The sequence below is a fragment of the Patella vulgata genome, chromosome 4, assembly GCF_932274485.2.
Source record: "Patella vulgata chromosome 4, xgPatVulg1.2, whole genome shotgun sequence".
NCBI lineage: Eukaryota > Metazoa > Mollusca > Gastropoda > Patellidae > Patella > Patella vulgata.
Genome location: NC_065882.2, coordinates 20,816,284 through 20,841,966, shown reverse-complemented (window position 1 = coordinate 20,841,966; position 25,683 = coordinate 20,816,284). Strand labels below are relative to the sequence as shown.

Genomic DNA, 25,683 nt, shown 5'->3' with positions numbered 1-25,683 from the left:
TTCCTTTGACGTTCGTCACTTCCGATTCAGGAATCCTGTATAACTCAGCTATCGTAGCAATGATCTCTGAGTTAAAATTATATTTGGAACGTGTTTAATTAGATCTATCACATATGTGATAATGACTGGCACCAATATTGTCCTTTAACGTCCTATTGTTCTGCTTCAACTGGCCTAATGAAGACGGGCATACGCCATACAGTGTGCTATGAGGGAAATTTTGCGGAGACAGCGGCACTATGGCCTACTCTAATATCGAATTCCAATCTTTTACCTTTTACGCGCAAGACAGTGTATACACGGGCCCTCGATTTTTCGCCCCACCTCGATCAATGTTGAGATCGAACACGCGACCTCCTGGCCAGCAAGCCAGCAAGCCATCGAGCCAGCGTCTTACCCACTTAGCCACTTATTCGTAATACGCAGTGCATAAATATTTCTAGTAGGAAAAACGTCATGTAGAAAAAAAAGAGCATTTATTAACATGGCAATATAACAAAATATAAACTTTACGTTTTATATATATTACACTACAATTAGACTAAAATAACTAACAAATATATTATATAATAAACAACTGAAAGTCAGTGAGGAAAATAATTATGAACATTAACACTATATAAAGAGTGAGTCGCCGTGACTCAGTAAGTAAGGCGCTGGTTCATTAACCAGGCGGTTTCGGGTTTGCCGAGAAAGTACCTCGGGATTTCCCGGCGTGGTTTCCAGCAGAACATATGATATGGCGGGAACAGTGACTAGCCGTTCGGATAGGACGAAATACAGAGGTCCGTTGTTCACACAGTTGGAATTCGTAATAAGAATGGGCCATGGGTCGCTGTCCGGCCAATTTCCCTCATAGAAAACTGTATATTGCATGCCCATCTTTATTATCTCGGTTGGTGTAAAAAAGTAGGAAGTTAAAACCACATTTCAGTTAGAGATTAATGATATTGTGTTTCACAATACTAACTGATTATAAACTATATATTGCTTGAGTAAAAAGACTAGCTCTTTATGACCCATATTATATTATGTTGTGAGATAGACACTAGCTTTTTATGAATTATATCTTGCCAGGGTAAATACAGTTGCTATATAGGACACAGCTCACCAAATATCTCGAAAGTTATTTTTAGTCTTTCTCTCCCTTTCCCTTTTTCCCCCTTTTGCATGGCGATTTTTGTTGACTTTTTGGTGTAGAATCGAAGAAAAGGGTTTGAAAATACATTTTCTACCAGGTTTTGGTGAATATTCATGATTTTGAGGCGGAAGGATACAAGAGTTGAGAGGTTGGTTAGGTTGAAATGTAGGGTCCAAAATTGCATGTTTTCTTGTCTCTACTTCCAGCTTGTGTATCTTAAGTTTTCCATGGTGAACCTCATACGTGCTTTTGGGCAAGAGGTTGCCACATGTTGCTCCATCTGTGGTAGAAAGCGTTCTACCCAACGAAAATTTGGGAAAAAGTTAGAGCCGGTCTAAGAGACGAGATTTTGCATTAAAGTCAATGGGCAAATGTTTAGTGATCTGTGGCCAATTGTGAACTATAGCTTTTTATGAACAACATCCTGCTCGGAAAACTGTGTCCAGTCCGTGGGTATATTTTTAATCCTTCGGTTCGTTTTAATTTCACACAAAACAGTTCACATAAACCGCAATATGAAAAACATACAAAATCCGACGACGAAAGACCAGGAACTTATTAGTAATAGAATAGGGGCCAGTCAATTTATCAAAATCACACGCCTATTATGGTCCGAGACATTATATGTTTATGGACTATACATGTATCTTGCCACGAAAAATACATTACCCTTTCTTATGCACGATATTTTAAGCCTAATGTTCAGTCATCGTATTTTATACACAGGCTTTCGTGACACTTTTACTACCTTGCCTGTTTTTTTATTATGACCTATACGCTGCCTGTCTACCATTAGCTTCGCTTGACAACATACACGAAGCTAATTGACCAACATTTTAATTCCTCCATTTTGAGAGCATTATTCTTCCGCTTTCATTTTAATATTCAATGACTGAAAATATTTATTAATATTTTTGTCGTCTTTGTATGTATAGAAGGTGTAAAGGGATTACAACAGCATACCAAATTGTGCACTAATATTTCAACATGGCGGCCATTCAGCAGATAGTCTCAAAGCAGATTAATACACTTTATTAAAGCAAAAATAAAAATTAAATTGAACACATTGGATTTTCATTTTTTAAAGTTGAATTTTCCCAGCACTAATTCCTTCATAGGACGTTTCGTCTAGAGGTTTAAATTCGTTTTGCTTAGTGTCATAGTAAAATAATTCTTCGTCTATTTTAGTTGGATTAAAACCTTCATTGATTAAATCAACTTTCTGTTGTTTAAACGTACTAGTTAAACTCATCTGACGTTGTATTCTCAGAAATCGGGGTCTAGCGTAGGCCGGAAGTTGTTTGCTACAGTGTTGACTGATCTGATGTATATGCTGTGGTGACACGGAAGCCCCCTCTTTAAGATGTATGGCGGCCATACCAGCTTTACCATCACAACCTTAAAGATAAACAAAAACCTTCTTTAAACCTTGTGATTCATACTTTAAAGGCTCAATACCACTCTTGTTGTAACTGAATAATATGTCCCAATCTTTATTCTGGTCAACAAATTGTACTATTTTACAATATTCCAATTAATTGATGATACAAATTTCATCTTAACACACCTAATTTAAAAAAATGGAAAAATTCAACTAAATGATTTGAAAAGCCTGACGTAAAGCTTTTCAAATGTGACTTGGATTTAAAAATATTTTTGAACCCTCTGGACAAGTAAAATAGGATTTAATGGATAATTTACACAACAGGTAGGACACTAACACATCTAGTACTTAGAATAAGGCTATTTTTTTTATTTTCTGGGGCTGTCAAGTCAGCAAGAGTGTTATTGTCCCTTTAAAAAGAGTTAGTTATATCATGGAAAAAAATGGGATTTGACGTATTACTTTTCTGCTCCATTCGGGTTTATGAAGACAGACATACAACATCCTTGTACTATAAGGGGTATATTTCAAGACCAGCTCTCATTTAGATTTCCATCAGGAGGTCTTTTACGTGCACGCCAATGTGTACACATGACCATGGAGTTTCCGTGCTATCCAAATGACTAGACGCACGTTCTTGTCAGGTCCTCCGTCCTGTACCACTGACAGGGAAACACCACACCGGAACATCCCGAGGAAGTATATCGGTCAATATTGGGATCGAACTCGTGACCTATAGATTAGCAAGCCAGCTCCTTGCTCAATGAGCCACCGCGGCTACAAATAACAAGGACGATCGACCCATTATGTAATAGACAATACAGGAAAACTGTACACAAGAGAGAGAGAGAGAAATGGGGTTTAACGTCCACTCGACACAAACTAGGTCATTTCGGGACTAACATATGGTTCAATTTTATTTACATAATTCGCCTGCGCGTAGGGGTCTTTAGCAGTGGGAGGAAACCGGAGGACCCGGAGAAAACCCACGAGGTTGGACAGGCGACCCTACTCCTTGCCACGTACAACCGGGGATTCGAAACCACGCCAGTCGACTCAATGACAGACTTTGGGATACAGCGCGCGCACGCTAACCATTCAGCCATCCAACCCCCCCAACTGTACACAAGTACTAGTTACAAAACCATAACAGTGCAGAGAGGGATAACTAATCTTACAACAGGACACAACCTGGAGCTTTCTAGTTTCACTAAGAGGAAAATTATATCATAATTCACACACCCTGCATGGTATACAGCACACATTAATATTTGCACCCATTAATGTTTGCACCCATTAATGTTTGCATGAATGGCTACAGTTTAAGACGTATCCTTGATCACATTTATTCTATAAACCGTCACTGGCGACATGTTAAATGAAAAGCCAAAGTGTGATAATTTGGTTAGACACATGCATGTTACAGCAAGATGTATGAATTGATTACCTGGTACGTTAACACCATATACGTTAGTGTCGTGTACAAAATCTAAACTGTTTACAGCTTCTGATATTTCTGATGTAGAAACATTTTCACCCTTCCACCTAAACAAGAGACAAATAATATTTAACCAATTTTAGGCGACAGATGGAATGGTTTCCAGTTTTATCAATATTATAATACTGCCGTTTCCAACAACTGTAGATTTATTTTTTAAACAATATTCATTCACAGAAACTGTATTAGAGAACAGACAGAATCCTATATAAATTCTTTGCGGATTTCACAAACGACCCGTGTTTCCTACGCGCAGGTTAGTTGTCTTGAGTGGCGTGTTCTTTAGAGTTTACAAAATAAATAGTTAGAAACGAATCCCCCGCCATCCTCATCCAAAATTATTAATAATCAAGTCAACTAGTGTTTATACAAATATGGGTCAGCTATGTGAACACCTTCAATGAATGTGTGTGTGGTGAGAGGAGGGGAGGGGGGGGGGGGTAGTATCAGGTGTTATTGCTAGAAAAAGCAAGCATTTCCTGCCTCATTTTAAATTGATACGACTCCAAACAGCCACCACCCGATTTACATATTATTCCACAATAGAGAATTGAACATATATATGTGATGTTCTTATCTCCATTGAAATAAATGTTATTTCTCTATAATAATGTTTTACTGTTCCCAAATTGTCCTTATTCGCAATGGGACACGAAATCTTGTGGTTACAAATCTAGCTTGCCAAACCCAAAACATCGGTTCATTGGCAAGATGAAAGGTCAGGCTATGTTGTTGTTATACCTTACTGAAGTGAAAATAAACAACATACGTTGACAAAGAAAACGAAGATCGGACTATAGTCCCAACACTAACTCTTGTTCGTCGAGGTCTATGTTATATATAGGGAATGTCTCACCTGTATGTATCACCTGTTCTGTCTTTAAAATATAAAAAATAATCTTTATCTATGTAAAATAGATCTCCAGAATTATAGAAAACATCGCCTTCTTTTAAAACATCTTTTATTATTTTCTTCTCGGTATCTTTGGGTTTATTATAGTAACCTTCAAATGGTAGGGAACCAGACACGGGTGCTAGCAGCAGACCAGTGTCACCTGTGAATAAATTAAGGTGATTTCAAGCTGGAGTTTCGGCGGCAGCAGCGCAAAAAGCATTAAGCGGAAAACAAATTTGCGACCATTACGGTGAGTTGCTCTGTCCCATGGGTCTCCGTCGGTCACGTAACCTCCTAGCATGTCGCCGGGTGGCTATTGGCCCGATGTTATTCTGGGCGGCTGTGTAAAAGGCGATGTGCTGTGGAGAAAAGATTAAGGCACGACTTCAGTGAGTTGTTCCTTCCAACGGCTGTCCATTGTTCACATAACTTACCGAAAAGACCATTCGATTCCTACTCTCTGACACCGGTTGGTTTATAAAATGCTTCATTAGATTTGTCGTCATTGTTATTGCAGTCATCGTTAACAGTTATGGTACCGATGATAGCAACCATGATACGAAGGTGGTATCCAAGAGGCTCAGATCGCGCTTATAATATCTGTCCAGTGTGAAAATAATTGTTTTCCATAAAATAAAATGGTGGAGAGAGAGAGAGAGAGAGAAATGGGGTTTAACGTCCACTCGACACAAACTAGGTCATTTCGGGACTAAAACATGGATCAATTTTATTTCAATCATTCGCTTGCGCGTAGGGGTCGTTAGCAGTGGGAGGAAACCGTTGGACAGACGACCCTACTCCTTGTCAAGTACAACCGGGGAATCGAAACCCCGCCGGTTGACTCAATGACAGACCGTATGATACATTGCGCGCGTGCTAACCATTCGGCCATCCACCCCCCGCCCCCCCCCCCCCATAAAAAAATGGTGCATTACTAACCTGTACTAACTGGTATACATCGACCATTTTTATCACGTTTTGCTGATTGTGTATCATTGTCAAATTCTACAAATGTAACGGGGGTCAATTTTCTCTAAAATAGTACAAAATATCAATCTAATATGAATAAAAGAAGTACAATTGCAGCAGGTATCCTGTAAACTTCAATCATTTTTTTATGTTGCAGATCTCTAATTTAAGAACATTTCACGAACATGAGGGTCCTGGTTTCAAATGTATAGACCAAATTGTCAATTTCATGTAGCACTTTATTCCATAAGAATCATGTTTCGTTAACTCAATAAATATCTATTAGATGTATATAGAATACTACAAGAAAGCCATTATCAAACAAAAATAGAAAAGAGTCATGAAAGATGGGTTTCTGGAACGCCCAGAAGCACAAATGTATTATTATTGTTATCCCCGCAATCCTGGTTGAAACGAGTTTATTTCAAGTCTGGAAATAATTTACAAGGAACTTACCAGTAACGGTGAACTTCTTCCACAACTACCCACTTTATCAAATATATTCTGAAAGGCCACTGGTGACTCGGTAGCAGCATAAAATTCTATAATCTGAGGAATCTTAAATCGTTGTTGAAATTCTTCCCATATATCCTGTCTTAAACCATTACCAATGGCAACCCGTACACAATGTTTGCCATCTGTGTCTTGCTGTAATATAAAAATCATGAGAACGTTTTGTAATGTTTATAATTATATTCCATTAGTCATGATTTGATATAAAGAGGCGGTGTTATGTTTCCGCTGAGGAATTGAATATCTTTCATTTCAAATCATACTATATTCAAAATTGACCTTATTAATTATTATTAAGTAACGAAACACCGCCCTGCTTAGACCAATGCACATTGGAATATATTACATTCTTCAACACTATAACAGATTTCAAACGATATCATTTATTATTAAGTGCAGGAGTAACACACTACACACAGCAATAACTTTTTTTTTCAGAAGAACAAGGACGTCGACAAAGGACCAACGGCATCGTCAACATCGTCACTGGGTTTATCTGCGAGAGATATGTTGTTGCAGTTTTGTATTCATCTGGGGGTCATGGTGGCTAAGTGGGTAAGACGCTGACTCGCTAGCCTGGAGTCCGGTGTTCGATCCCTGTTTTGGCTGAGAAAGTTCCCCGTTGTCAGTGATGCCTGACGAGGTCAGCTTTCTAGTAGTTCGGATGGGACGAAAAACAAAGGTCAGTGTACACATTGGCGTGTACGTAAAAGATCCCTTGACAGTTGGAATTCGATATATTTGTATTCATCTAGAAAGGTGGTTTATTTCAGTAATCCGTCAATTGGGTTGTTTTGGCGTTCATAAGGGTTCTGTCACTCAATATCGTATTTTGCATTCGTTGTGCTGTTCTGGTGTTTTCTGGGCAGTTGCTACACTATTAGCCACAATACTTCTATATACACAAATAATTACAAGCATTGGTGTATCGGTGATGAACAGTCGGGCTTTAGTCATATCAAGTGGGAAATGGAAAAACATTCCACAGTAAAAACAATTCTGAAACTGATTTGTTGTTATTAATGAAATGAATATTAGTGTACTTATTTATGTAATCGTAAATTAACGATATCAGACAATAAAAAACATTCTATCGGCTGACCTTTGGTTTAGCCACTAAATAACGACATAATTCTCCTATGTAGTGAATTACTGTCACGTCATGTTTACGACATTCTTCCCAGAATGCCGTGGCTGAAAATTTACTTCGAAGAACAATCACTGCTCCTGTAAAACAAAAACAAACGATTTTATCGCACAATACTAGATCTTTACCAGTCTGGAAAATATCTTTCTATGGTTAGGGTAAGGATTAGGTTTAAAATTTACATGTCAAACGTACAAGTTGAAGCTGTAAAAACATTGGATTGTATGTAAAACTATTCCGAAGGGTTAGGGTTAAAATTGTACCACATGGACATTGCAAGAATCAATTCAAACTAATCCCCGATAATATAAAACAATTGGCATATAAAACTTATACTGCACGTTCCTACGTAGCGTCTAATATACGGCAAAGATCTTCGGGGGTGATATTTGATCAGGTTAAACCCAGAAAAGTTGTTGGAAACACACCTTACCTTTATTTATTACATTAAGGACTCCCAGGTTTAAGGCCGAAGCGTGGTACAAAGGTAGTGTTTCATACAATATATCCTTCTCACTGAAGTTAAAGAAAGTGAACGCACCGATACTGGCGACTGTTCGCAATAAGCTTACAGTTGCTGGCTTTGGAAAACCTGGAAATTAAACAAAAATTTCACATAAGAAATAAATTAAGCATCTGAAAATTTATTTTTTAGCACAGAGCCATGTTAAGCATAATATGCGTTCAGTGACCTTGGTATGCATCCCATTCAAACAACTAGATCTAGCTTTACTACCTTCGTAGGCTTTATTGATGGCAACCGAGATACTATGATTCTACCCGTACTATTCTTGCCCGGACAGCAGCTCTATGGTCTACTCTTATATCGAATTTCAACAGTCAGGGGTTCTTTTGTGTGCATGCCAATGAGTACGCACACAAGACCTTGGTTTTTCGTCCCATCCGAACGACTAGATGGATGTTGTTCCTTGTCAGACCCCCCGTCGACCTGCACCATTCACAAAAAGAAACCACACCGAAAAATACCAAGGCACTTTCTCCGCCAACACCTGGCTCGAACCTGGGACCTTCAGACTAGCGAGAAAGTACCGCATTGGTCACTGAGCCACCGCAACTCCCCGTTCTTGGATAACTTACCAGTAGTTCCTGATGTAAATACAAACGTTGATATATCCTTCAAGTGTAAATCATCTCTGATTGATATATCTATTTGATCAGGGGAAGCTTCTTGCATCAGTTTATTGAAGGATTTAAATCCTGCTCCTTGGACATCGTCACTCTGTATTAATATCTGTAATTCACTCAGATCATGTTTTATTTCTTCGACAGCTGATAGAATTTCATCACCTAAAATAACGAAATGGAAATTAGAAATTGTGTAAATAACTATTCAAGCTGTTAACAATGAACAGGGGGTGGGTGGGTTACTTACTGGCTCGGCATAGGCTGAAACCTTGGGCCTCAAGATCTAAGGAGTCTCCGGCCAAGGTTATAATAATCTTTTTGAAACTGTACTTAGGCCTTTCTTAGACGCACTGTAGTGTAAAATATCATCCTTTAGTCGTGGCGGTGGGGGATTGGGAGGGGCGTCAACAGTGAAAAAGCCTATAGGGCCTAGACTAAGAGTATATGCTGATGTGTTTAGCTTGAGCACATCTCAATATTAACGTTTTTTTCTTCTGCAAATTAAATTCTAAAGCATGTTTTTTTTTAAATTATTAAGTAAAAAAAATAAATGTAATGGAAGTATATCTGGATAAAAAAATATGAGTAAAAGGAACCATTTTACCTGGACCAGTTTACGTTACTACGTCCTGTAAGTAAACAACGCTCGCGCTATCAACGCCGTGTGATGTGATGTCCCACGCTCACCTATACCAACACAGGGTTAGAAGAAGGCTTTCGCATTACCTCAAGACTGAAAATGGTCCCCCAAGCCACACGAGAACACTAACTTCTTTACGGTTAACGGTTTACGCAGTACTTTGGTCGTGTAACGTCTGCGATATTACAGACTTCGTGGATCACAATTATTGTGTACGGTCTTATTGCCTGTAAGGGCATTTAATATTTAAAATCATAAAGTTTACCTTGACCAACTATTAGAGCCCTGGATTGACAACCATGTATAGAGTGTGATAAAGCTTGTCCACGTAGATGGTAATTTATCAACGCAACTTTTATACCAATCTTTTGTAAACCTGAAATAGTTAGAGACTTGTTTTTTTAAGTACAGCAAATGGGCGTTACCACAAGTAACGTACATGTAATCCGATAGGTACTAATTTAAAGATACATTATGGGAGATTAGATAAAGAGCTGGCAGCCCAAACTATAATAGTTAAAAGGGAAATTTGCTGAAAATTTCAGTCAAATTGATTCACTCTGAACCGAGATTTTAGAGATTGAATTTTCGGCCTAGCCTCGATCATCATTACTAAAGTCGATACGAGAAAAAAACATAGTCTAGATTATCCATTTCATGATTAAATCATGAATGAAGTCGAACAGCAAATCGGAACCTAATCCAATAAACATCGCAGCTCGCGATGACATCGAGAGTTGATTATGGTCTGGATAAGTTAATTAATGTCCAATTAATAAATTAGATAACATTTCAGGCCTAAAGAAAGACCTGCAATAGGTTTAACCAAATCCTACCCCTAATCAAAATGCCTTTTATGATTCGTCATGAAAGCTTTCGATAAGATTGCGATTTTTAGGACAATATTTCAAAATTTCATTATCAACATTTCAAGTATTTTGTTTCAAATGCACGCGAAAATTTTCAAATCAATTTATTCCTAAAAAGGTACAATTGAAGTATAAGATACAAATCCTAAGCCACGAGTTCGCTGAACTAGTCTATCAAAGAAACTTTCTTGATCTAGGCCTACTGTACATCTATGGGAAGGAACTGTTAACAGGCGAGCCGTTAAAATGGGTTAATAATCGAACTCAATGATCTTACTCACCTAAAAATGTCCATAGGAAGGCTGGTTCATTTTGAATCATTATGGCGACGGCATCTCGTTTCTTCAAACCTAAGTCTAAACAAACTCTTGCAACTCTATTTGCTTGTTCATCCACGTATTTATAAGTAAATTTCTGATCTTGAAACACAATAAATGTCTGATCTGCACAACGTTTAGCTGTGGCTTCGAAAGTATCAATAATCAGTTCCCGCTTCTTGACACGATCTTTTATGTCTTGGACGACCTTTTTAGCCGTGAGGATATATCTGATATCTAGAAGAACCCATGGAAACAAGAAATGGATGGTAGCCACAGAGATCAGTACCAGAGACAGTAGTGTTGCCAGTAACCAAAGAAGCATCTTTAAAAGTATCAAAAACTATGAAAATAAAAAGAAACATGGAATCAGACTAAAACTAGAATAATAATGTGGTCGAATATGATTGTACGCAATACAGCCAGGATTCGTTTCCGCAAAACAAATCTTGTAATTCCATTCGTTATCTATAAAGAGTCTCGCGTTAATACCGACGGGAAAATGCTCTTATGGCTAAAATTAAACTGATTTCACGTGTTAGATTTTAAAATATATAATTTGTCGAAACGTTATAAACTGCAATTATTTTCAATAAATAGCGGATTTATGGATCTGGCAAGGTCCGCGACACAATATGTTAAAGGCAACACGTGTAGATATAAATAATAAATTAATAAGTTATAATAAATCATGTAGGCCCTAATTTCCAGAATTAAACATATCATCTCAAACAGAGTAGTCTATATCCTAGGCATATCAATTACATAATTAGAAAGACGCTGTTTAGGGTTAAAATTAATGGCGTCGATGGCTTCACCAAAATGACGTCATGCCGCCTCCGCGTCATAAAGCTCCTTAGGCCCGACGGCCCGGGAAGGTGGCCTATAGTTTTTAACTCACAACTTTCCAAACAAAGGAAACTGACAAAATCTGATGCTAATCCTACCCACGCCACTAGGTACCCACATTCAGAAAAGTCACTCTTGTTTTTCCTACTTTACGATCAAGTAACAGTGTATTTGTTTTATTAATTTATACCAACAATTTTTATTTTTTAAAAAAGTACGATCGCACTGTAGATCTAATTCACCAAATCGATGCAGAATTGTTCAAAGAACAAGAATGCCAATTATCATGTCGAACGGACTTGAATTGACGGAGCCTTAGGCTTTTTCGTAGAGTGACACCCCAAGAACAAGAAGTACAAGATAAGTAGCGGTTAGAGACCAGTTCTTGGTCCAAAAACACTACTCGGCATACATCCGGGCCCGTCTTGGCCCCGGGCCCCTGGAAAGGGTCCCAGCTACCCCCCCCCCCTTCACGGGCCCTGGAAACTGGATTTAAAATTGTTCTCATAATCTCCGTCTCCTCCAATGAATAATCCTGCCTTGGACAACTTCGATAAACTGGAGATGTGCATTAAGTATTTTGATGGAAAACTGTCTCGGATATGCTTCCCAACGTTCGAGTAGCAATTCAGAGTGACCGCAACGATTCCTTGCTTAAACCATATTTTTATGCTTAAACTTAAAGCATTGATGTTCGCGACAACGTCGTATAAAGATCTCGGAGAAAACAAGATGACGCGGCATAAAGTCAACAGAAAGTTATAATGAGAACTTTCGATGGATATATAGTGCCGTGATGGCTGACCGATTTGAATAATTTTTGGATCAATATGGTCAAACGTGCATGTCTGGAATAGTGTGCAATTTTGGCCCCGCAAAGTCACATGATTTTTTTTTTTTTTTTTTAAGCAGTACCACTGGACGGACTAATCCATATCGTCTGCTTCTACTAATTCTAATCCTGTCATCCATGTTTATACTGTGTCCCCGGTGTGATTGATTTCTAATAATGACAGTGTTTTAACTAAGTACGTGCTAAAAACTAATAAAAACAAAGTAGATACGTAGCCTGCAATAAATGACATGACGTGTTATATACTGAAATATTTACCAGATAATAAGTAATATTATAACATGTATCAAACATATTAATGCAATCTCTGTGGGCACAACTCCCAACCTAGTCCTTTATCATAATTTATTTTGTTTCTTGTGAATGACAAAGAAAATAATTTACGTCATAATACACTGCTAATAATGACGTCATGCTATTGTTCTTCTGACGTTGCCAAGCTGCTAATTACAAGCTGCAAAAGAGCGTTTCGCCGATTTAACTTTCAGAACGTAAATAATGGCCTCCAGTTATCTAACAACACCCCACAAGTCATCTCATCTGACAAACGAAATATATAAAACTGTGAAAGTTAACTTTCTTCAACCAGAGAATCCGAAATATCAACCTGAGAATGTATGGCAACGAAGACAGAACAGTCTGGTGGTGGAACGGCCAGATGATTACTGGAAGGCTCACTTTATCCGCAGAGGAGATAATTTCAAACGAGGATTTTATAGTATTAATAACGAGAGTTACAAATGCATGGGAGGAAATGTGATTCTGGATACACATGATCTGGTGTATGGTAATTTAAAATGTATTGACAAAGACAAAGTAGCACAGAGCAGGAAAGAAGCGGAGGTCAAACCAGAGGTCTATACTCCTATCATACAAGCGGATGGCGATGCTCTAGAAGGCGATGCAATTGTTAGTGATGGCAATGATAGGGCAGGTTATCAGAGAATCCTGGATTATTTGAAGGTTGTTGCCGAGAGGAGAGCCGTTGTTAGGGGTGGCCTCCCGTACGAGGAACACATTCATAGAGTTCAGAAAAGGTTAGCAGACACTGCTGAGGTTAAACCGGTAGAGAGCATGGTTCTCATGTCGACTTCTAATATTGAAATAGAAGGGGCTATGAATCAAGAGCGGTCTACTACTTCTATAACCACAACGCCTTGTGATATCCAATGCGATTCCCCCAGTTTCCTAGAAAATGACAAAAGTCGTGCTTCATCTGCTAGAACAGAGTCATATTCTGGTAATGATCCTTCTAGAAGTACTATAAACTTACGTCCACATACTACTGTGTCAGAAAAGTTAGACAGACTGAAGAAGGATAACATTGAGTACATCCGATCCATCATAGACATCATCGTCATTCTACACAATATGAAATCCAAATATCTCAAGAGCAAAATACCCTTACCAGCACCACTCATCAGGAGCTTGAAGAAGCCAGAAAGTGTTAACCGGAAAAACAAATGGATTAAATCTAATAAATATAACAATAAGAGACAATCAACCGAAACGCTGTTATCAATTGACTATTCTAACATGATGCTCAACGATCGACGACCTGATTCACCAAGCAGTCCACCAAAAAGCACTCGCATCATGCCGACACCCACTACATTCGGGTTATTCAGTGGCAGAAAATTCTCTAAGGTGGCCCATGCAGAGGAGATGCGGATGGAAACGTGGGAAGATTTAATCCATCTAGACAATAAAGACAAACTAACACACAATCAGCATGACGCGGCGATGAATTTACATATCACAACAGAGATGGCAACGAGAACGCTGAAATGGTCCAAAGTTGCCAAAGAATCACATGTATTATTAGAAGACAAACCTAAACACACAATTTGGCAAGTCATTGCTATGGAAAAGACGTCGGGTGATAGTTTTCAAGATAAGAAAAAAACGAACACCGGTAAAGATATAGCTATGGTTACCCACAGAGCGCGAAGGGATTTAGAAAAACTTAAAGCCAATTTACAAAGAACTTGCGAAGCAGAAGTGGAACAGCATGACAGACAGACACTTCAGTATTTCAGATACAAATTTAATAGTTTTGATGGTCTGAAGTTGAATTCAATATTTGAAAAACATTGCAAACGTATGAGAGACACTTCTAGCTTGATCCCAATTTCAACTGCCAATAAAGAAATCATCGAAGTATTAGAAGTGCCGCCATCTAAATGGTTCGAAGAGTTGCAAATCAAAATCTTTAATACCACAGATGCCAAAGATGCTGATGTCAATAGTGCTTTGATGCAGCTAGGTCGTTTCTCGCAAATGGGCGTAAGGACGGTCCCACACTGCAGAGCAAGATTATGTTTGCTAGTTATGTCGATGCCAGCATATGATCTCTGTAAAATCTCAATGCAATTAGCAATCAGATTTGTTTTGGAGGAAATATTGACTGGTCAAGCTGAAGAGTTCTATCACTGGTTACATTTAAGAAAACTGCCCCTTGTGCTAATCAAATAAGGCCACAAGCTAGAACGACAGATAGTGGCCATACCCATCAAACATATAATATAAACTTATTGATTACTTATTATGTGGATGACCTTTACAGTGCAACAAACCTTAAAGAAACAGTCCCCCTGATATATTTTAGTGAAAAAAACTGATCAATTCGGGTTGAAAGTCTCTTGCAGACCTTTATTCTAGTTATGTAACTATTTTAATATATTATTATGTGATACTGTTTCTAAGTACTGGTAATGTAAACTTTGAGTTGCCAGTGGAGCTGAACATAAGTTTCACGATGATCGTCACTATTATTGAATCACTCGTGCAGTTGACGAATGTAATTAAATGAGTTACGTACATTACTCCGTAATGCAAATTACACATTACACATTTTGGCGTTCGATTTACACGTCCGTCCACCCACTTCTGTTTATGGTGTCCTGTAAAATCTAGGAATTCCCCTTTAATCATACAGCAGATAATATTGCGACATATGTGATATAATTGAATGCCCGTCTATGACCAGCTTATAAGCAAACATAATATTATTAATATTGTACATACATGTGTTTGGTAAGGGATATCAGTTTCATTTATTACCCTTAAGTTTAACATAATTCATTCACTTTTTGCTTTTTCACATCACGACACCGGCAACATTGACAGAATTTCAAACATAAATTTCGTCCGTGAAGTTACGAGTTCGTAGATATCATAAAGTTTTATATGGATCAAATAAACATCATCTTAACGTTTTTATCGGTTTATGTATATTATTTATCGTTGTGAAACCGCTTTATGAGTAATAGGTGTTGCTATGCGGTAAGATTCATACAATTATAACTTTATCCATGGATGTTATATCAAGTCACTTTTATACGTACTTTATGAAAATGTATTATCAATATGTCATTTGATGATCACTAATTTCTATAAGGTATATAATGAACTATATTAATACTATTAACAGTCACACAAGTAGTGGGAGCCACGTTAGTTCAGGGACTAAGGCACTGGCTCATAACCATGACGTCTTGAGATCGCTTCCGGTGTTGCCCGAGAAAGTTCCACAGGATTAGTGCAGGAATGAGGGCCTGCCAAGGACCAAAATCCGAGGTCACGTGTGCACATTTGCGTGCACACAAAAGAACCTTGAAAGTTGGAATTCGAAATGTCAGGACAAAATGTCCATGATAGCACTTTGCAAGGCGTGTGGTCTTCATTAACATCACTGTCATTAGCAGGAACAGTAGAACGTTAAACCTTATTTCATTTCATTTCATTCCATTTCATAGGACGTTAAACCCTATTTCATTTGCTATAAATCTATCAGATCATCTGCATAATATGTTTTATTATTATTATCCTGCAAGGAGCTTATTTATAAACGGGGACTGCATTTATGGTATGAAGTACTGTACTTTTAACTCAAATCTCCAACACAGTTGAAAACACGATGTCCTGCACTTACAGGTAATCTCCGACAAAGAATCTATTCTCATTTACAGACCTACCTACTGAGTTTGTTGTCAATTATACCACTCACGGTCTGTATTGATTGCCTAGGTACATGTATAATGGAGTCTCGTGCAGTCAAGATCAGCTAACAATATACCAATGTAAATCTAGTTTATTTACACGTACACTGTCCGATAATAAACACAAAGCTTTATGCATGATCACCGTTTCACATGTAGGTCAAGACTGTTTATAGAATATATAGATACACTGCTACAAAAAGTAGTCTGGGTATTTATTTTGCTTACTAAATCACGCTAAGCAAAAGAGCGAGCTATAAAAAGAAAACCGACTGTAAAGCGCCCTGTGGTCACTCATCCATTAAGCAAGGTGTCCTTTTCTTATATCCAGCTATTTCAAACCATTTAAGAAATAGATATCATCGAAAAGCGCGTACGTCTGTTGCATAAGAGTAGTATCTCACCTGCTGTAGGTGTTGTTGAAGTAGCTATGTTGACTGTAAATTGATAATCTTTTTGATAAAGAAATATAGGCCACACGATCGTTAATGTTACACAAGTAGCCTACTGCTCAGGTACTTTGACTATCACTGAGAGGGACAACTTGACATTTCAGATTTTTTCTAACACTTATCGACTTAAGTGATATTAATCAATAGCTCGCGTATTTGATTACGATCATTAGAACAATTGTTTTCGATTTCTATACGAATCTAATCGATCTATTCGTGCTATGAGGGAAACTTTGCCCTGACAGCGGCGCTACGGCCTACTCTTATATCGAATTCCAACTACTACCTAGGATCTATTCCATACACGCCTCGATTTTTCGTCCCATCCTAACGACTAAACAATGTCCTTGCTAGAACCCTGTCCTGCACCATTGACATTAGGTTCAATGATTTTTAATTTCATTGTGAAAGTAACAATGTCCCTTTAAGGTGACATAACGGTTTTTGCTGATACGGGATTCAATGCGCGTATTTTGTGGGCTGCGTTTTATGTAAATTTTGTCAACAAACAAACCACAACGCGTTAAGCTGACTGTTATTTTTTGTTATTTTTAAATTACTTGTAGACGTATTTGGCTCACCAAGTGCATAAACAAATGTGGTGTTCATTGCTCTCTCTCTCTCTCTCTCGTGTCTAGTGTTAAACTCTCTCTCTCTCTCTCTCTCCCCCCTTTTGCATGGCCATCTTTGTTGATTTTTCAGTCTAGAATAGAAGATGACCTGAATTAGCATTTTCTGCGTAGGGTCGCTAGCTGCCTAACCTCGTGGGTTTACTCGGACTTTTCCGTACAATTTAACACCTATAGCCTCAGGCCCAAGGAGAATTCGGGGAGGGGGTTACAGCCGGGGTACATTGCTCTATAGTTCAGTGTGGGTAAATATATTTCAGATATTAAGAAATAAAGATTGTTGAACATAAATGTATTATAGTTTATTTTATGGTTTCAATATCTTTACACAGGCGTGTGTTGGGGGGGGGGCAGATTGTTGTCTTGTGTCGGCACCTACAAATTCTCTCGGACTGCGGCCAGGGGCAATAATGGTTTTAATCAACATTGGCTACAGCAGACGTCAAAAAGAAATGATCAGGGAGTGGTTAGATCTTCAAATAGTCGAAAAGATAATTATGAACTAAAACAGAATAACAATCTAAATCTGATAAGATTGTGGGGAGATGGTGGTAAAGGTGGTGTCGGTAGGGATATTAAGATGATGACGACGATGTTGATCTATGTATTTCTATATGTTCACGAACAGTTTGTGGTCACACCGGGACACAAATTTCTTTTAAATATTATACTTTTCAAACAAAAAGAAAATATGACTGTTGTTTCGATTGAAGAAACGTGTGTCCAGATCGTGAGATTGTGGGAAGCCAATTTTATGCCAACTAATAGTTATTTCCCCTCCTGAAGTCAATCATGAAAAAGGCTGATCTGCATGCACCGAGAAGATGCAGACATGATATCACACCTTGATGATGAAAATAGAATTTTGTTTACTCCACCGTTTTATTTTTCCATCGCTGAAACATCCAGAACTACACGTTTGTTATCGTTGGGTATTCTTTTGTCTTTTATTAATCATACTCCTCGAAGATTTCGTTTGATTAAGGAATTTGGTTAACTCGAAGTTAACTCTGGTACACATTAACGTGCACGTAAAAGACCCCTTAACGATTGCAAATCGAAGAATAGTGGGCAGAAACCCTTACCTTTGTCATTACAAATGCAACCAAAGAAATATAATTATTATTAGTCTCAAAATACCAGATGTATTGTGTTGGCGAGACATTAAACCCATTCTGTTCTAAATTATATCAAAATGGCCTGTATAATATTAATATTCAAAAAATAAAAAAATCGTTGCAACTTCCTACCTTTCCCCCGGTTTCCTTCACGGCATAATAAATGAACGGATATATTAGTCGGTGTAAATCTAGAACTATTCCACCGCTACAGATAGTGCTGTAGGCCCATGTCATATACGATCGTTGAGGTATGTCACATGATACCTATACGGTCTGGGAGTATTAATACAGGGAGTACAATTAACCAACCAACAAGGCAAAGGACATCGTCGATTCCACATTATAGAGAGAGAGGGAGAGACCTCCATCAGACCCAGTTGTTCTTCAGGTTTTTACCAGATTCACAAACTAGCGAAGATAAAGAAGTACCTTACGTGTAAAAACCCAAAACTCCTTGTTCTTGCTTTGATTGTTTCGTGGCTGACTTATCATCATGCTGTGTGTGGTTTATGGTATATATCAATGGCAGCTGCAGGAGTCTTAATAATATGCGAAATAAACCTTTTCATTTTGCAGCACATTTTCTCTGGAATAAAAAACCGTATCGACATCTTCAAATCACTTTTGAAGGCAAATCTATTTAACGAGAACAAACACTAAAAGAACCAACGCTTAGAAACTGAAAGGAACATAAGGAACTTCATCTGAAGTATTGTTTTTTGTTATTCAAATTCTGTGTTGATTGAAACGTGTATGTTCGAAGCAGAAAGTGTTTACTATCAAATAGTGATAAACTTGGTATACTATTCAAAAAAAGTAGGGGATATTTGATTTTTAAGTGTTATTAAAGTCACCTAATGAAACTGACGAAGAAACAAATGACAAAATGAAATGAAGTTCACATTCATCGATTTATTCCAAATGATCGTTAGACTAAGTAAGGCACAGACTGACCATTATAAGGGTAAAATGATACCCGGGGTCAAACAGCAAAGTTACCACAGCATCACAACCAAGTCAGTAACGGGTAAATCCTCCTCTGTTTGCCAAACAAGCATTGATCCGACGTGGCATACTCCTAATGAGACGTCTAAGGTCATTTTGGTCCAGATTGTCCCATTCCTGTTGCAACGCAGCAGCAAGTTCTTGGACATTGGCAGGACGTTGTTGACGTTGACGTAACCTCTGTCCAAGCATGTCCCAGACATGCTCGATGGGGGAGAGGTCGGGACTCAGTGCTGGCCAAGGTAATGTGGTGATGTTCTGTTGTTGGAGGTAACCTGTAACGATCCTGGCCCTGTGACATCTTGCGTTGTCATCCTGGAAGATGAAACGGCGGCCATGACGTCGTGCGAACGGCACAACATGGACTGCCAAGATGTTGTACCGGTAGTACTGGCCTGTAACACGCCCTGCAACAACATGTAAAGCCGTTCTTCCAGCAACAGTGATGCCTCCCTACACCATAACAGAACCACCCCCAAATCGATCATGTCTGATGACGTTAACGTCTTGGAAGCGCTCGTTTCGACGACGCCACACCTTCCTACGTCTGTCCAAAAAATCAACAGTGAACCTTGACTCATCTGAAAACATCACATTGCTCCAGCGTCGATTATCCCAGTGTTGACGATCCCTACACCAACGACGTCTTGCCTGAATGTGATGATCTCTCAAACAAGGGATCACGCGAGGACGTCGGGCGCGAAGGTGACCCCTATGCAGTCGATTCCGAATCGTCTGGCCACTCACTCTCACACCAGTGTCTGTTTGAAGACGAGCGCTGATCTGATTTGCTGTGATGACACGATTTCTCAAGGCCAAGGTACGGATAAATCGATCCTGGGCTTGAGTTGTCGCCCTTGGTCGACCTGAGCGTGGTCTGTCCTGTACAGATTGTGTATCACGGTATCTGGACCATAGCCTGCTTATGACAGACTGAGAAACATTCATCGTCCGCGCCACAACCGCCTGTGTTGTGCCGATCTGTAGCATGCCAAGGGCACGTAACCTTTCATTTTGGGTAAGCCGACGCATATCAAAATTTGTTTTCTGGTCACTAAAACAATTAAACTGATGTTTCCACCCTGGAATTCAATGCCACAATGACTGTAACATTCAAAGTCAGAGTCGTGCAAATCTTGGGTTGGACCCCCATGATGATCCCAAGCATCACCTGCATTCCATGCGGTAGCTATTGGTGCGTTTGGGCGTCACATGTAACTGGAAATGTTTCTTCTGTTAGGTTCTATAGTGACTTTTTTCGTAGTCATTTGCATATTTTAGTATTATGCCCCCAAAATCAAATATCCCCTACTTTTTTTGAATAGTATATTTATAAACAGCTAATAAACAGATTTTATTAATAACCCGAATTTTTCTAAGACGTGAGTATTTTAATACTTAAAAATGTCAAGGCATAATAAGTCAGACAAGCCCCAACCCGCTGCAAAACCAGCAATTTTCATATTTCACCTCCGATATGAAACACAAATAAATAACATCCTTGAATGACAAAGGAGTTGCGGTGGCTCTGTGGGTAAGACGTTGGCCAGCTAACCTGGAGGTCAAGTGTTCGTCCCCGGTGTTGGCTAAGAAGTTCATCTTAATTTTCCGGTGTGCCCCCCCCCCCTCCACTTTGTCAGTGGTGTAGGATGGAGGGCCTGGGAAGGACAATGTACGTTAATTTCTTTTCTTAAACGACATTCAGAAGCAAAGGTATCAAATTCATAATAACACAACTTTAAGGATTTACTACTTCATGATTGTATTATATGCAACACTTGTAAGAGTACTGAAACGTTGCATGTAATAAACTAAAAAGTAGTAAATCCATAACGTTGTGTTATTATGAATAAAAAATAAATAAAATGAAATGAAAAAAAAAGATATTAGTATAGGGCAGTACGAACTATCTAAGGTCGCGATGATAAACAATTTATGCGCCTTTTAGATATTAAACGGGAATGGCAATCGGAGCTTTTATCCCTTACATTTATATTCTTGACTTAGATCTTGGCGGTCTTTACTTAACATTTCGTCTGGTCTAACAAACAAATAGCTTTATTTCGTTGAAGCATAGTACAAATAGAAACTGCCTGAAGATACATAAACATAACCTTTACACCCTATTCAATTATAGACTACATCTGGTAGAAAAGCTTTTATATTCCCAGACTAGACTTATAAATATGGTATCTATGTACTTTATAGGGGTTTAATTACCGAATCGTGGTTTAGTCTACTAAGATAATTATTTTAATAAATAAATAAATGGAAAGCTATGTATGGTTCTTTCATTGTAAGACCTTTTCTTTTTTTAGGACAGATAAAAATTTACATTTGCGTTATTTTATAAGCTTCAAGGGTGGATCCAAAGACCAGGGTGGGAGGCACGGGTGGTTTCCCCCGGAAATTCCATTTCCAGTGATCTGAGACAAGAGTCCGGTTCAAAAATAATGAATTGGCCGGGGTGGGGGCGTGCGTCGGTGTGCCCCCACTAGATCCGCCTTTGAACTTTATTTGTAGAGTTAGGCTGTATATTCATTTTTCTTTTATGTTTTGTTTCTTCCAACCACACCAACACCCTCACACTCTTTCATTAATAAAAGTAATTCTTTATATTCTTTAAGTGGCATTTAGTAACTGGGTAGATAAATAAATTATACACATACTTATGGAAGACTGCTACTGATTTATTTAGGCGACGTTTCGAAGAGTATTCTCTCAAAGTTTTTAAGCTAATACAATAACAAAATTTGAAGCAACATAGACAAAATTACAATAACAAACTTGAAAACGTTGAGAGAATACTCTTCGAAGCGTCGCCTAAATAAATCAGTAGCTGTCTTCCATAAATATGTGTATAGTTTATTTAATTGTTTATAGTTGAGCCAAAATTTGTGATGCGTTTTCGGTGTACGTAAATGTCTGGATAAAAGAATGCGGTATTTAAGTCTTGGTTGTCAAGAGTGATTTTACTGCACGGGTATTTTTATCCAATCAAATGCCAGTTTATTCATTACTCCGATTCTTCCTTTTCCGCTGAACATTCAACATGGTGGGAATTAAATTTTGACTTACGTTCCAAAAATCCTTTATCATCTTCTATTATTCGATATATTTTTAGTAAAATAGAATACAAACATTTGGTTATATTATCCCTTGGTCTATTACAAAACTTTTTTTCAAATGAAGCGACAGGATATCTCGTTAAATCTTCTTGAAACACGTCTACCCTTAAATTCTTTATCATTAGGTTGATGAACATCAACATAGATTGGATCATGGAATTTTGTGGCAAATTGTATAGATTATATTTCATTGCTACAAATACATGTGAATTTAAGAAATGTGGTATATTTTTAATTCCATTTCCAAAGACGATCGATTGTTGGACAGAAGTGAATATTGCATTAATAAAAACAAGCTAAAAGGTCGAATTACAAAAATGTAAAAAAATAATTCGGTTTTATTTTTTGGTTAGCCTGAACTCAAGTGTGAGACAAAAACAACAATTGTTTTTTTAAGCCATGTCTGCTTCTGAGATAGTACTCTGTGTTTCGATTGTAATAGGGAAGCCATGGTGGCTAAGTCAGTGAATAAAACGCTGCATGGCTCGCTAGCCTGGAGGTCGGGGGTTCGCTCCCGGTGTTGCTGTTGGCCCAAGAAATTCATCTGGATTTTCCGGCGTGGTATCCCCTCGTCAGTGGTGCAGGGACGGAGGGCCTGACCAGGACAGCTGTCTAGTCGTTCAGATGATGTGCACGTCAAATATTCCTTGGCACTTTTGAGTTCGATACAAGAGTAGCTGTTGTCCGGGCAAAATTTCCCTTATTAGCACACTCACACTGTATGGGCATATGCGCGTCTTCATTAGCAGAACCCCTGCATTGGCCGAGAAAGTTCATCCTGATTTTCCGGCGTGGTTCTCCCTTGTCAGTGATGCAGGACGGAGGGGCTGACAAGGACAGCTGTCTAGTCGTTCGGATGGGACGAAAAACCGAGGTCCCGTGTACACATTGGCGTGCACGTTAAAGATCCCTTGACAGTTGGAATACGATATAAGAGTAGGCCGTAGTGCCGCTGTCCGGGCAAAATTTCCCTCATAGCACACTGTATGGCGTATGCCCGTCTTCATTAGCCCAGTTCGGAGCAAAACAGTAGGACGTTAAACCCCATTTCATTTCATTTCATTTCATTAGCAGAACAAACAGTAGGATGTTAAACCACATTTCATTTATTATAGTAATAGTTTCTTTTGGAAAGTTCTACTGACTTCTTCGCCGTTCGGGGGTTGGATGGCAGAATGGTTAGCACGTGCGAGCTGTATCATAAGGCCTGTCATTGAGTCAACTGGCGTGGTTTTGAATCCCAGGTGTACGTGACAAGAAGTTTTCTCCGGGTCCTCCCTACTGCTAAAGACCCCTATGCGCAAGCGAATTATTGAAATAAAATTAAACCACATGTTAGTCCCGAAATGACTGAGTTTGTGTCGACTGGACATTAAACCCCATTTCTCTCTCTCTTTGCCATCCTTAACAAGCTGGAATATGAAAATACCGCTCTACCCCTACCTCTGTTCTAAGGCTGTTTTGGAGTCCTTACCTTCTATTTTTCACCGTAATCCATGTAACTCATCAAACGGAATAATGTCGTGGCATTGTTGGGTTGTATAGACTGCATTTAATGCCTTGGCCTGAAATCCAGTTGAATTCCATTACTTAATAATAGAGATAGCTATACCCTGTTGCAATTTTACTGACTGAGAAATGATAACGAGGCTAAAAATAATATGCTGGCTTTGCATTGTTACACCTTGTTTTGTAAAATCAATGATAGGCATTCGATCTTAGTCAAATTATCAACAGACCATATTTTTGTAGCGTCTTGTTCGTCATTCTTCCGATTTCTACTCTATATTATGATGTACATGTATTTTGTCTCGAGATATCTACTGGTAGACAATATTGTCTGCAAAAGTTTTCTACTGAACTAAACAATATTGTCAATGGAAAAGTTTCCTACCGCACATTGCACAAATAAGGATAGATATGTTACCATGTTTGTCGTAAAATGATAACGTGACAAGGAGTAGGGTCGCCTGTCAAACCTCGTGGGTTTTCTCCGGGTCCTCCGGTTTCCTCCCACTGCTAAAGACCCCTACGCGCAAGTGAATTATTGAAATAAAATTAAAAACCATATGTTAGTCTGGAAATGACCTACTGTCTGAGTCTTGGTAAATTTTAAACAGATTTCTTCGATTATGAACAAACTACTTAACTTTGATTATTATAAACTTACCTGTGTGTTTGTAATCAACTCCCGTTCGATAAAATCTATTGCACAACTAATTATCACAACGATGAAAACAAGTTCTCTCTTGAAAAATTGAAATATCGCAAACTTTTCCCAGAGAAAAATACCAATATTGAAGATGGTTAAGTCACTCTGCGGAGGATATCATTTCGTATTAGGGGTGACAGCATAGGAAATTCAAGTACAATTACGACAAGAATCCATGACCACTCGGACCAAAGACCACCCGGTTCAAGACCAGTCGGACCAACTGATAGACCACTCAGCCCAAACAAATAGACTACTCGGACCATACAAAAAGACTATTCGCACCCAACAGAAAGACGGCTCGGACCAATAATATAGAGTTGTTTTAATAAATTGATAATTGCGTTTGTTTTAATATGATTACTCGAACCAATAATAAAGTGTTATTTTAATAAATTGATAGTTGTGTTTATTTTAATATGACTACTCGAACCAATAATAAAGTGTTATTTGAATAAATTGCTAATTGTGTGTGTTTTAATATGACTACTCGAACTAATAATAACGTGTTGTTTGAATAAATTGATAATTGTATCCCAAATCGCAAAATATCGAGAACCACACTTGTTGTCACGTTTAAAAAGGTGCATATTATAAACGTCCGGTCTTCGTATTATTATGGGCTGTTTATATTAACGCATCAAGGGCGGATAACTTGAAAACGTGTCCCCCCCCCCCTCCCATATATTAACCCAGTGGTTAGTGGGGTAGAACGGAATGAAACCACTGGGGATACCGCGAATTTGGAAAAAGTAAAATTAGGCCATCAGATAAGAACAGTATACCCGTATATGTAGAAACTGTCAAAAGTCTGGACATACCGAGTCTAATTGCAAGAGTAAATAAGAAAAATTAGATTGATATTTTTTTTTGTCACCATTATTAATTAATTTTAAAACTAATCGTTGATTTAT

At 38.3% G+C, this 25,683-nt stretch overlaps 2 protein-coding genes across 4 annotated transcripts; one reads left to right on the top strand and one right to left on the bottom strand.

Moving 5' to 3' along the window:
- Positions 1 to 462: 462 nt before the first annotated feature.
- Positions 463 to 16,756, bottom strand: LOC126818488 (long-chain fatty acid transport protein 2). 3 transcript variants are annotated; one of them, XM_050545947.2, is made up of 11 exons: positions 16,627 to 16,756; positions 10,484 to 10,862; positions 9,599 to 9,709; positions 8,646 to 8,855; positions 7,981 to 8,139; positions 7,503 to 7,627; positions 6,344 to 6,535; positions 5,858 to 5,951; positions 4,880 to 5,078; positions 3,973 to 4,070; positions 463 to 2,539 (listed from the first exon to the last, which is right to left on the bottom strand). In XM_050545947.2, the coding sequence occupies exons 2-11, from the start codon at positions 10,842 to 10,844 to the stop codon at positions 2,223 to 2,225; spliced, it is 1,866 nt and encodes a 621-aa protein (XP_050401904.1). In that variant the 5' UTR covers positions 10,845 to 10,862; positions 16,627 to 16,756; the 3' UTR covers positions 463 to 2,222. The 3 variants fall into 3 exon arrangements, with proteins under 3 accessions (XP_050401904.1, XP_050401902.1, XP_050401905.1); XM_050545945.2 differs by lacking the exon at positions 16,627 to 16,756 and adding an exon at positions 16,199 to 16,605; XM_050545948.2 differs by lacking the exon at positions 16,627 to 16,756 and adding an exon at positions 15,569 to 16,181.
- On the top strand, positions 12,933 to 17,570 carry LOC126817845 (uncharacterized; the record flags this gene model as incomplete). Its single annotated transcript, XM_050545007.1, has 4 exons — positions 12,933 to 13,008; positions 13,510 to 13,665; positions 14,371 to 14,644; positions 17,564 to 17,570. Coding segments are annotated over 4 exons (513 nt in total), but the record flags the coding sequence as incomplete, so codon positions are not given.
- Between the last annotated feature and the right edge of the window lie 8,113 nt (positions 17,571 to 25,683).